At 40.5% G+C, this 13,224-nt stretch overlaps 1 protein-coding gene across 1 annotated transcript in view; it reads right to left on the bottom strand.

Moving 5' to 3' along the window:
* LOC149084173 (nose resistant to fluoxetine protein 6-like) overlaps positions 1 to 13,224 on the bottom strand; it is a 62,733-nt gene that overhangs the window by 37,959 nt on the left and 11,550 nt on the right. Inside the window, exons 3-6 of the mRNA XM_089234519.1 lie at positions 10,333 to 10,447; positions 6,967 to 7,054; positions 1,391 to 1,476; positions 979 to 1,179 (exon numbers count right to left, since the gene is read on the bottom strand). Coding sequence (XP_089090645.1) covers positions 979 to 1,179; positions 1,391 to 1,476; positions 6,967 to 7,054; positions 10,333 to 10,447 — 490 coding nt within the window. The remainder of the gene's footprint in view (positions 1 to 978; positions 1,180 to 1,390; positions 1,477 to 6,966; positions 7,055 to 10,332; positions 10,448 to 13,224) is intronic.

The following is a 13,224-nucleotide window of genomic DNA, read 5'->3' as shown; positions in this document are numbered from 1 at the left end:
GTGGCTCCCCTTGCCCCGTGCTCGCAAGTTTCGAATGGAATTGGAGAAAGGCGACAAAATTGGTATATAACCCAAAATGAATTCGCCTCTGCCAAGCAGTGCCGTCCTAACATATGGGTCCCGAGCACGGCCCGAGGGGCTCAAGAGTGGAGGGGGCTCATAAAATAAATGAGATCCGTTTAAAATTATGCAAATTTGTACTTGGTACAGACAAGCATTTCTAGCCAGGTAGTTGTTTTAGAGAAATATCCTCTAAAACATCACTTTGCTCGGGGGTGGGGGGCGTCCGATGCTCTTATGAAAGCCCTGCTGCCGAGACCGTAAGGGGAATAGGTCATTGAGTGCCCAAAAGTGTGACCTAGAGAAATTGCAAGCACAGGAGTAAGCAAATCAGTGACTTGTAGCGTGAGCAAGCATGTAAATAAACAAAAGAGCTAGGGACAAGGTCACTGGGTGACCAAAAGCGTGTGCAAACATGCAAATGACCAAAAGAGTGAGGTAAAGAGTGTGAATGACCAAAAGAGTGAGGTAAAGAGTGTAAATGACCAAAAGAGTGAGCAAGAGAGTGTGAAAGCATATGAATGACCAAAAAAGTGATTTAAGGAATGTGTGAACGTATAAATGATCAAAGAGTGATCTATAAAGCAAAGAACCTTGCCATTGAGCGATTTAGAGTGACCTTGAGAGTGTATGTGAAGTTCAAGTGTATGAGTGAGCAAAGCAATGTGCAAGCATGTGAGTGACCAAAAGAGTGATCAACACAGTATTAGTGTCCCACAAATGTACTTGCAGGGCGGGGGGGGGGGTGCAACGAGTTATAGCACAGGGTGACGAATTCGGGAAAACAGTACAAGGAAATTAGACTGGAATGCAAGAAGGGCGGAAAAATTCATGTAGCCCACGGAAAAAATACCATAAATACGCCTTTGAGAGAAACACGTAAACATGAATTATACATATAAATATGGTTGTACTCACGGTATCTACTCGGATGAGCAGGATGAGGCAACGTGTAAGTGTGAGTGTAGATGGTCATCACCACTGCTAGGAACATGATACCACGGCAGCATCGAGGGAGGCTGGCAGAGTATGGCTCGTCGTTCACCAGATCGGCCGTGTTTTGGCAAATTGAGAAACTCCTCATGAAGTTTATGCAATGTTCAGTGATGTCACCTTTTCCTGTAATGAATCAACTCATGAAGAATCTTTATATACAGCGTGATTCAGAAAAGATGGGGAAAACTTCAAGATGTGAGAACGTGAATACAAACAATTGTTATCAAAGAATGCATCGTCTAACATGAAACGCAAACATTTTCCCCATCTTTTCTGAATCACCCTGTAGATTGTAGTTTCATTATCGGGTGGTTCGAATAAAGAAATGTGTTACCCAGGATCGCTTCCGTATCGGCTGAGAAGAACATGTCGCTCAAACTTCCTATCACAACCATTGCTACGAACATCGCACATAATGTCCTGAAATGAACATTGAAAACACATTAGCTGTACTCAGTATTATCTGACAATTTCATCATGGTGGGATGCCCTGGGCTTTCCATTTCCAAGCTAGAAGTATCAGTGTCCGCTTTTTCTACTTCCCATATTTATACTCTTCTTGGAAATCGGTTTTCGGAAACTTGGCCGATGACGTTTCGCCTCACATTTTTCCCCTGACATTTGCCCTCGAATATTTCTCCCAGGACATTTCACCCTTGAAATTTCACCCCTGACGTTTCGTCCCTGAAATTTCTCTCCCTGACGTTTCGCCTTTGTAATTTCGTGCGGACATTTCACGCCTGACGTGTAACCTCAGACATTACACCCCCGAATATTTCCTCCTCCTGCATTTGGCCCTTGACATTTCACTCCGGAAATTTAACCCCGGATATTTCGCCCCTGATATTTCTGGTCAGTGAACAAGTGACTAAGTGAGTAGGTGAGTGATCGTATGAGCGACCAAATGAAGGGATCAGTGACTTTTATATAAGAATAAATATACACCCCTATACACCCAATAGTATTCGGTAAATGATTGAGCGTGTGTGCGATTGAGTGAGTGGGAGAATTATCGTAGAAATCATAGAGTGCGTACGTATGCTGTGGAGTGACCAAATTATTAAATGAGTTACCAACTGAGTGAGCGATTGAATGAGTGCATGTATGAAAACTACTCTTACACCAGTTCACTAACTTGATAACTCATGTGGTCCCATGATCACCCATCCATTAATTTGGTCACTCATGTAGTCACATACCTACTTACTTGGCCCTCCCCTCCGGGGTGAAACGTCGGGGGTGTAAAATGGGGAGGATAATTTCGGGAGCGACACCAAACAGAAAACTGACGGGGTTCTAGCCAGACCAACGATCCAACCGATAATCGATAACATTCCGGACTCATATTACTACTATTAAGCCAAACACACATGTACCTCGTCCATATTCCTCTGTGGAACTTCTAACGAATTGGTACATGTTGGAATGTGCGTGTCCGTGTTGTGAACCTAACGTGAAGCTTGTTTCTGTGTAATACTTGCTATACAGTACTGCTATCTACCACACATTTTTCGAACTTTGAGTGAAGTGTAATGTGTGCAAATTTTACCGTTGTAGACCTGTTGCTCTCTGCGACGAGACTTTTTAATGGGGAGATCGGCTTGCATTCGCTTCTCGAAGGTGGGAACCACGGAAAACCAACTTCAGCCGACCACCACTGCGGCGACGGTGGGGGTTCGAACCCGGGACCTCGAGATGCGAGTCCGTCGCTATGACCACTCGACCACCGCAGCGGCTCCGGACTCATATTAACAAACCTTACACAGTTACGGGAGAAGTTAATCGTCCTTTGATTGGTCGCAACGTATGACAAAAGAATGCATTACGTTACTTTTGACGAAGTTCAAGGTAGAGTTAGAACTGTTGATAAATTATAATGAATGTATAGTTTGTCAGTATGCTGTCCAGACTGGTCAGTGAGGGAAGATGAAAATTATCTTTAAAATCAGAAATTTTACTACAAGTAGTATTAATTTTACCGCGTACCCACTAAAACATTTCTGAATGGTAAGAATAGATACATGCCGAAAATGGCTCCCACATCCTGCAAAAACATCCTTAAGCAAGGCCGCAACTATGGAGGAGCAGGCGAACCTGGTGCCCCGGACGCTGGCGTCCGGGGCACCAGGACCAGAAGGCACAAAGTTTACTCTCTCTCATTCAACATTACATACAAGGGGGTGCCAAAATGCGTACTTGCCCCGGCTGACCAAAGATCAAGTCACAGCCCTGCCCTTAAGCTAGCAGTTTCCTTGTGGGTACCTGTGGACCAATAGCGCAAGCTAGATGCGTATTTGCAGGGGATGGGGGGTGGAGGCTTAGCTGGCCATAGCCCGAAGCGGCAAGTTCGGAGAGAGAGAGCGGAAAACTTAAGGAATGAGTAGTCAAGAAAATTATTAGGATGTGAGAAGCGTGGCAAAATTTTTTATAGCGCACATGCATGGAACGATAAGTCTACCTATGTCTAGAGAGCGAAGAACTACATCAGTGAGTGACCAAACGCATGACCTACAGGGTTTGCAAGCACGTGAGAAACGAAAGAATATGAAAGCACGTGAGGGATCGAAAGATTGACCAAGAGAGCAAAGAACCTGTCAGTAGTGACCTAGAGAGAGAGAGGGATGAGATCAGTGGCCAACCAAAAGAGTGAGAGTTCACACTAGACAGTGTCTGAGCGTGAGAGTGACCTGAAGATCAAGGATCCGGGTCAGTGAGTGACAGAAACAGTGTATAAGCTAGTGACGTAGAGAGCGAAGGGCCAGTTCAGTAAAAAGTGACTTAGAGAGATCTGAGTGTGGAAGTGACCTAGAGATCAAGGAATCAGGTTAATGAGCGACCAAAACATTGTGTAAGCATATGAATGACTAACAGAGTGATCTAGAGAGCGATCAAGGTAGTGAGTGACAAAAAACAGAGAGTAACCTAAGACGTGTGCAAGGGTGTAAGTGACCAAAACAGTGTGTGAGCATGTGAATGACCATAAAAGTGACCTATAGACAGAGGTGTTTCTACAGCGCAGGGCTGCGAATTCGAGTCAATAAAATTAGGCTTGAATGGGAGAAGAGCTGCAAAATTGGTATTGCCCGCAGGCGGCGAAACCATAAATACGCCTATGGCGTAGGCCACATATTGTTTTGAAAAATAAAAATATCAAACGCAGGAAGTGCTCTTTGAAATACCCTGTATGTTCTGCAGTGTGTATTTGTTACCCCCCCCCCACCCCCGAACTGGAAAAAACATTCTGTATACCCTAAAAATAGAGACAAAAGTGAAAATTTAAAACATATACAGATGATTAATAAAACTTCAAGAATGAGGACATGTCCTAATAAATGCTGACGAATGGTAATCGTATCTGCTGACTACTTGTTGGCAACGTAATTCTAAAAAGTTAGTAAATTTTTCCATTTGATTTAAATTTACCTGTCTTAGGCCGGTATTACACTATAAAAGTTTTCTAAAAGTCCTTTTATAAAACTTGAAAAATTCAGCCAATAAGATTACCGGCAGCATTTGCTCGAATGTAACCTATGAGCTTTATTGGTTGAGTTTTATAAAAGGGATTTTATCAAACTTTTACAGTGTAATACCGGCCTTAAAAAAAATTAAAACTGAATGTGATGCTGCCATCTATGAAAGAAATCATAAGTCAGTGAAAAATAAGTTGTCTATAAGTTTTCCTAGATGGCAGTAAAAACACGTGTAATTTTTCATTTATTGAAGTGTCTAGTAGTGATTAGTCGTCACTGAGGACGACCAGCTAGCCATATTTCCTCGTGAAAAAAATTGAAAAAATTGGGATGTTGCATGGAAAATTGTCAATCAGCTCAAAAATGCCAAAAATAAGCAAAGCTGCCATTCGTTGCTATTGAAACAAATAATCTCCGACGGCAAGACGTGAAAAAAGCAGCACTGCGTGAATATTTTTTTCAAAAAAACGTAAAAATAATGTGAAATGAGGTAGTTTCTCATCATTATCATAATATAACTTATAATGTGGAAAATAATTTTAATCCTTGATTCTAGAAATTAATAATGACATAGCTTCGAGGACAATACGGGGGGAAAAAACTGGACCTTTTTGGAATAAAAGAGGTGCGGCCAAATTGCGTGGAAGTAAAATGTCCTGGGTATTACTGGGCCACGTGCAGTTATGCGAGGGGCTTAGCGGGCTATAGCCCAAAACGGCATGTTGAGAGGGGCGGCAAATTTTGGGAAATTGAGTGGTGAAAATAATTAGTAGAATGGGAGAAGGACGGCAAAAATTTAATGTCAGGCAGCAAGAGGTAAAATTATGAATTTGCCTCTGCCTAGACAGTGAGTGACAAGGTCAGTGAATGACAAAAAGAGTGACCTAGACCCAGTGCCTTCTTAACGCATGGGCCGGCCCAAGGGGCGAAGGGGGCCGCGTGAAAATGAGATATGGTTAACATTTTCGAAAGTAAATATATTTGTCTAGGTGGGGGGCCTTAGAAAAATCACTTTGCCCGGCATCCCAGGATGCTCTTTAGCCAGCCCTGCCTAGACCGTGCGCACGTATGGGAATGACCAAAAGAATTCCAGAGAGAGTGACGGACAACGATAGTGAGTGACCTAGATCATGGGTATCCAACGAAAATCTTCTCGCGGAACCTTTGACGATAATAAGAGGCGGTTCTACGGATCTTAAACTATTTTTTGAATATTTTTCCAAAAAAGTGCCTCCCTCCCTCCGCATCTGTAAACAAAATGGATCCCTCTCGTATACCATAGCATAGTAATTTTCTTTTTCATTTATATTATGCCATCGAAGTATATTTTTTATTCAGCTCAGACGGGTTTTTAAGCAGACTGATGGTTAGTATTTTTTTTATATATTTTGTAGATGGCAGCAGGGAATCAATGTAGCGATATTATTTATTATTTACGTACTGGATATGCGAGTGAAAGCATTGAAGTAAAGTTACGAGATATATTCCTAAACTTTTGGACGTGAGGACACGTGAGCTATCATCTTTTTTTATGTTCCTTGTACATATTTACAACAGAAGGCACCACTGCATCAACAATGAACGACAATAGTTTTTTAACCAAAACAGAACCGCTTTTATTATGCATACATTTTTAAAAAGGTGCTTTCTTACGAAGGCTATTTGTTAATTATCAGACACTGAGTGTTGTTTGTCCCATTTTGTCTGTTTCTGAATTGAAGAAGGGAAAGATTGCAATTGTCTTGACTCGTGGGATGACAAAAGTGCCCTTAAAGAGAGAGAGAGAGCGTGTGTGTGAGCCAAGAAGTGACAAAAAGAGTGACTGGGAGAGCGAAAGACCAGGTCAGTGAGCGAACAAAATAGTGACGTAGAGAGTGTGTGTGTGTGAGCATATGCTTGACCAGGAGAGTGGGTGAGCATGGAGCGACCAAAAGAGGGGCCCCAGTGCGTGTGTGTGAACAAGTGTAGAGTCAGGTCAGTGATCGGCCAAAAGTGTGACCTAGACCGTGTTGGAACATGGACGACATAGAGAGCGAGGTACTAGGTCAGTGAGTGACCAAAAGAGTGACCTAGATTTTGTGCAAGCATGTGTGTTCCTAAAATAGTTAGCAAGCACGTGAATGAGCAAAAGAGTGACTTAGAGAGTTCGCAAGGATAAGAGTGACCAAAACAGTGAATTAGAGACACAGAGGTAGTTATAGGGGGTGAGGAGAATCAAGAGGGTTTTAAGACGCACATTGAGGTGAATTCGAAGAATGAGCGGTCAAAAAAATGAGACTAGAATGAGACAAGGACGACAAAACCACGAATCCTATTCTGGTCATTTAGTTCCCCCAAAACTGAGTAACTGGTACACTAATTATTATCATTTCAGTACGTAATAAATAGTTGTGATTGCTAGCTCTGACGTATGACGACGATAATGTTGATAATGACTTACAGGATGACTATCTGATGAGTTTCAATCTTTGTCTTCTTGCGTCCTTCGCATCTCTTGACCGTCGCTGGTATGTCATAACCGGACAGACCTCCAAAGACAAAAAAAGGATTAAATACATTTGCATAACCTTCATAGAATTTACTGAAACCCTCATAAAATAAGTTATCATTTACTGATGATAAGACACAGGTACGGTCGTCTTTATTGGGGGTTAACATACGTCCTCATTTATGAGGACACTTCCATCGGGGGTGGGGGGGGGGGGAATTTCAATGTGAGTCAAAAATCTGTTCTTCAGTTTGTACTTTTCCCCTTACATATATGCGCACTATTGAAGTAATTTGTTCACAACTGATACATACCCCTAATGAGCATTGCCATCTTAAAGCATGAGCTCACCCGGGCACGGCTCTGGGGTCCCCGTGCTGTCTCAATGGAGAGATAAAAGCAGAGTCGAAAAAAATCTCGAGCATGCCGGGAAATGAGCGTGTATGTGTTGTGAACCTGATGTCAAGTTTGTTTCTGTGAAAATGCTTGTTGCAGTGCTGCCATCCACAAATAATTTCTCATACTATGAGCGAAGTGCAATGATTGAATAATTGTACCGTTGTAGGTCTGTTGATCTCTTTGCTGAGAGTTTTGAACGGGTGAGATCGGCTCGCATTCACGCCCGAAGTTGAGAACCGCAGAAAACCAACTTCCGCCAACCATCACTGTGGTGACGGTTGGGGTTCGAAACCGGTTCCACGTGATGCGAGTCTGCCATTATGACCATTGCATCCACTAGTCAAACTCATTTAAGTCGATTCGGTCTAAAATAGCTTATGGGGGAATGTGATATTTTCACCGAAAAATGGTGATCATAATCAGGACCGTCTTAGTTACGAGCCTCCTGCTCCGAACATTTTGAGACCCCTTCAGTAAAGAACTCTTTTTTTCGTTGGAAAAACACAGAAAATAACTAATTTTCCAATGTCAAAAATAAAATTTGAACGAAGATACACACAGAACGAAAAATGTAATTTAAAGAAATCAGATATAAGACCTAAATTACAGACATGGGTGGAGGGGGTAGTGGGACTGATTCTGATGGCTAGCTCGTTATGACGCCACTGATCCCTGTTATAATTTGAAATATTCATTGTCGATCATTGGTAATCGGCCTCATTCAATTTCATTGATGCCCATGTGTGAATGGTTTACAAAATAATTACCGTATATACTCGTGTATAAGCCGAGTTTTTTTGTGGAAAAATTCGTTCCTAAAGGGGGGGAGTCGGCTTATACTCGGGTCAGTTTTTGATGATAAAATATCGACTCCCGTAAACAGTTGTCATTTTTGTAGCAGTTTTCTAGAAACCGGCATTGTTGGTATGGGATATGTTCAAACATCACAAAACTAACAATGTGAAAGCCGAGGCAAATAAATTGAAAACATCATTGGTTGGTGGTGGCTAACGTCGATTGTACAGCCTTTAGCTGTAAGCATCAACAAGCCTCTCAAAGACTATTTGAGGAATTTGTGGATCGAATGGATGAGTTCCTATGATAAAGAAACTACAAAAAAGTGGTGCCTTGAAGAAACCTGATATTGGCTTAGTGTATCAATGGATACACGAGGCGTGGAATTCTCTTTCCCCCGAAATTATCATCCGATAATTAAAAAAAGTGTTTCATCAGCAATGCGATGGACAGAACTGACGAATATGATATCCTCTTTGAAAGTGACAATGGCGATGACAGCCCAGATGAAGATAAAAACGAAGATGCCGCACCCCCTATGATGATCTGATGTTACTACTATGAGCTTGGAGACTTAAAAGAAACGGATTAAAAAGTCTATTGTAAATTTCCGTAAGCTATTCATTTTGCATGAAAATATAATTTTGTTCCCTTTAATGCACCGATTTTTTTTTTGGGGTCGGCTTATACACGAGATTTCAATTTATTGCGGCTTTGGTGGTCAGCTTATACACGGTACTCTCAAGTGGTGTCCCCCTTTAATCAGTTTCTTTCAGTAAAGGACTACATGCCTCCGGAATGATAAAACGTTACCATTGATTTTTGACTATCAAGCGGCAATTTTCAAGTCCGAGTACTAGACTACTTTGTATCCTGCACACTGCACGGCCAGCTCACGAACCAGCTATGATACTTTACCAAGACCAACAAATGTATGAAATTATTGCTTGTTTTTGATTACATTATTCATTACTTTAAATTTTTATTCATTTCTAGTCAACTGCGTACTTAACTCTTTACAGCTTTCAACTGATAATTTTTTTTACATTTATCACTGTGAAAAATCACATAATGAGGAACATACTCGAAACAATCCCAGTACTTTCGTGAAACAGTAGTATCATATCAAACAGATAGACGGCAGCGCATCACAAAAAAAAAATAACACATGACATCAGTCAATCGAACATTTCTCCGAATTTGATATGGTAATTTCTAAGAATCCCACCAACGTTCGGCGAAGGGGATTTATGTCACGGTAATGAAGGATTTAATTCAAATAATTGTGTTTCGAAATTGAGAAGTATTATACAATAAATTGAGAAGTATTACAACTAATAAAATGTGCAGAATTTTTCAGAAAGGACTCGCCAACTTTGAAATGACAACTTGGAAATACAGTGGAATCCCATCATAACGTACTCCAAGAGACCAGAAAAATCACTTCGTTATAGCGAAATTTCGTTGGAAAGGAATTCCAATTACATCATTCCTATGCAATCACTTATCTCGGAGATTAAAAAAGTGTTCGATAAAAAACAAGATTTTCGCTATAATGGTATTCGTTAAAACGGTAATGATAGACAAAGATGAAAAAGTAGTTCGCTCAATAGGCAGTCCTGGAATTTTAAAAGCGCCTATTTGTGAAATTAGTCACAACTTTGACTTACAGAGGGCACCGCAGTTATTTAAACAGTAGATGACATTGTCTTTGGCACACATTGGTGAAATCACAAAACGGTGAATTCGAAATGGTCACCTTGCTTAACAATGGCGTGACAAAAGTGCAGAGTGGAGTTTGAAGCCACATTTCTGCAATATTTCTGCTGCAATCAATGCGTATGTTGCATAGATGAACTGTGTAATCAAGTACAGCGTTTGAGAACTCTTACTGTAAACATTGAACTTCAAATATTCCCAAAGAAACGAGACTTGAAATGAAATGACTGTGGTGCCATCTATTATTTAAAACTGTAATTAATTCCGCAAAACTGGTTTACTTAAAATTCCCCGTCTGCTTATCGAAATGCTTGCTCTTTCGTTCTGTCTTTAACTATTGCTAAGTTACATGCCACTTCACGTTTTAGAAAGTTCTTTCTGAAACACCCCCGTCTTTTTACTCACCGTTATTGAGTATCTCTTGCACGTCTTCCACAGAACATTTGGAAGGAACGCAGAGCCCGATCCGAGATACGACTTTTTCAGGATCGACCTTGATGTGCCGTAGGAACCCCAGGAACTGAAAATAACAAAGTTCGCATCCTAAAGTTAAAACATCTAAATTTCTTCTTTTAACACTAGAACCGCGGAGTGGGTCAATTTGACCCAAATCAAACTTCGTTTTCATTTATCTCGAAAACTTACCGGCAGATGTTGAAAAAATTTCGTTACTTTTCATGATATCATATGGATATTAATTCACGAAAATTTTATTATCTTCACATTTCATGTTTCAGAGTTATAAGCACTTATATCTAGAACCGCGGTTTGGGTCATTTTGATCCAACGTACTATTCTATAGAAAAAAAGGGGTGTAGAATTTTCTTGGAAGTGGTTACCTTTTCTAAAATCATTTGTAAATGAAGATAGTGAAGAATAAAGGTCTTTCAAGGTCAAGGCCAATCCATTATCAGGGCAGATTATCTTTTTTTTCAATGGAGGAATGACAAATAGAACTAAATCTTTTTTTTCCTTTGTAAACTTGAATACCTGGAATTCTGACGGGACTCAATAAAGATTTTGCGAGAGTAAAAGCTTAACTGTAAAAAAAAAGCGTGTAGTTGAAATTTCTGTAAGCAAACGATGTCACAGAAAAAGAATAAAATGCTGGCCTGCACACCAAATACGTTTTGCACGTATTTTCAAACCTTGGGGAGTATCAGCGTCCAATGAATCTCTGTTTCAGATCACATAGTGATGCAACTGATCGAGCCATTTGAGAACAAGGGCAGAAATGCCTCAACCGACACCTTTTTTTCACTACACTGAAGCTGGCTCAAATGCTAAAAGCCAAAAAATACGAGCTTAGTAGAGACGGTAAGAGGAAATCGAAGAGCAATATTATCTGACGCAATGAAGATAGTGAAACTACAATTCTATTTAAGAATGATGCCACAATTACAATTTATCAAGGAAAGAACGATATAAGTTTTTCATTACTCAGCATGCTTCATTTGGCAGTCGATATTGGTAGTAGAGCCCGCAAAAAGCTTCCACACACACACACACACACAGAAACTGTTTCACACTACAATTCAACAAAGTGTAACGATCGTGGTTGTAGCGATTAAATGCCCAGAAAATATTCGGTGAAGGTGGCATCATAGACGTTTTCTACAATAACCTGGATCTCACTATAAAGATATTCCAGTATTTTGTATAGAGCAGTACAGAACTATTTTTTGAAAGCAGTTTCTCTAAAATCGTATTGAAGAGCTGCGTTCATCATACGCGTTGCCCTTGCGCAAAAGGAATGTGTGCTCTTGATCATGTAATTGTTGGTGAGCGATCAAAAAAAAAATAATAATCGTAATAAATAAAAATAAATGAGTCTGATGCAGGTAACATAAAAATGTGGAAACAAAACTGTTAATTTTTGCATGGGATGTGCAACTTCAACATGCGATGAATGTGCAAGAATAATATAAAAAAAATTGCTCAATGCTCATCATAAATTCCACTTATCAGGAAGAAATTAATACTTATTTGACAGAATCATATTATAGACTTTCTCATACCTAATTTGACGTGCTTATTTTACATCTTTGTCATATTACGAGATTACTAAAAAATGTTTTTGGACTGAATATAGTAAATAATGCATACTAAATCTTTTCTTTTACTGAAGTACATCATTTTTTAGCTAATTTTGAAGCCCATTTACATATTCATAAACAAATATAATATTCCATTATGAATACACAATTAAACAACATTGAATAAGAGTAGGGGAAAACCCAGAAACCTAAAATAGATTACTGTTTTCGCTATAAAACACCGTTCTTTCACAGTCTTGGTCAATTTGACCCAGTCCGCGGTTCTAGGTATACCGAAAGTACCGCGGTTCTAGTGTTAAAGTCAAGTCAGCATGAATGTCGTTAACGCAATGGGTTCTTGACCTTTTTCATCCGCAACCGAAAGTTAACACGATCAGCTTCGTGTGTGGCCCGCGGAACAGTTTCTTTTTCGAAATTAATGAAACTAATGACACAGTAAGTGTATTTATAACCGGACTGTAAGCGAATTTGTACGATCTATCTCGGAAGGCCCCCTGCGAATCAAATTTTGGTCGGGATACATAAACTCTAACTGTAAGGGGTCATTCAAGTATTACGTCAGCATCGAGGGGGGGGAGGGGGGGGGGTTTCGGATTTGCTGACTTTTGATGACAAAGGGGGGAGGGGGTGTTTGAAGGTTACTTACGTCATTTACCATCCCTTTTTGAAGATATGAAATATTCTAAGCTGCTGACGGGGGGGAGGGGGGTCCAGTGTTTTGTTGACTTTTGCTGGCAAGGAGGGGGTCAAAAATGGCTGAAAATCTGCTTATGTAATACTTGAATGGCCCCTAAGTGGATTTGTATGACTGATATCAGAAGCTCCAGTTACCCAAGTTTGCGTAACGACCCTTTTTCTTTCTTTCAAACCGAGCACAACTTCGGTCTATCGTCAAGAGCAATTTACTACAGAGTAAGTTATGCCGGAAGCATGAGTGCGTGAACCTAACAGTGCACAGTCTGAGTGAGTATATAGCGTTGTGTCTGATTTTCACTGCTGTCATCTATATTTCAGAACTGAAGTGTCTGAAGTGTAATGATTGAATATCTGTACCAAGGCCTGTTGCTTTCTGTAGCGAGAATTTTCTTAACTGGGAGATTGGCTCGCATTCACGCCACGAAGTTGGGAAAACCAACTTCAGTCAACCACAACTGTGGTGACGGTGAGATCGAACGCTGGTCCTCGCGTTGCGAGTCCGTCATCATGACCACTCGACTATCAGAGCAGCAAAGGTGTCGTT

This window comes from Pholcus phalangioides, unplaced genomic scaffold, assembly GCF_987345545.1.
Source record: "Pholcus phalangioides strain wild (caught in Gottingen) unplaced genomic scaffold, Ppha-v1.0 ptg000008l_1, whole genome shotgun sequence".
NCBI classification, from domain to species: domain Eukaryota; kingdom Metazoa; phylum Arthropoda; class Arachnida; order Araneae; family Pholcidae; genus Pholcus; species Pholcus phalangioides.
The sequence above is the reverse complement of the archived record's forward strand: the minus strand, read 5'-3'. Positions and strand labels throughout refer to the sequence as shown.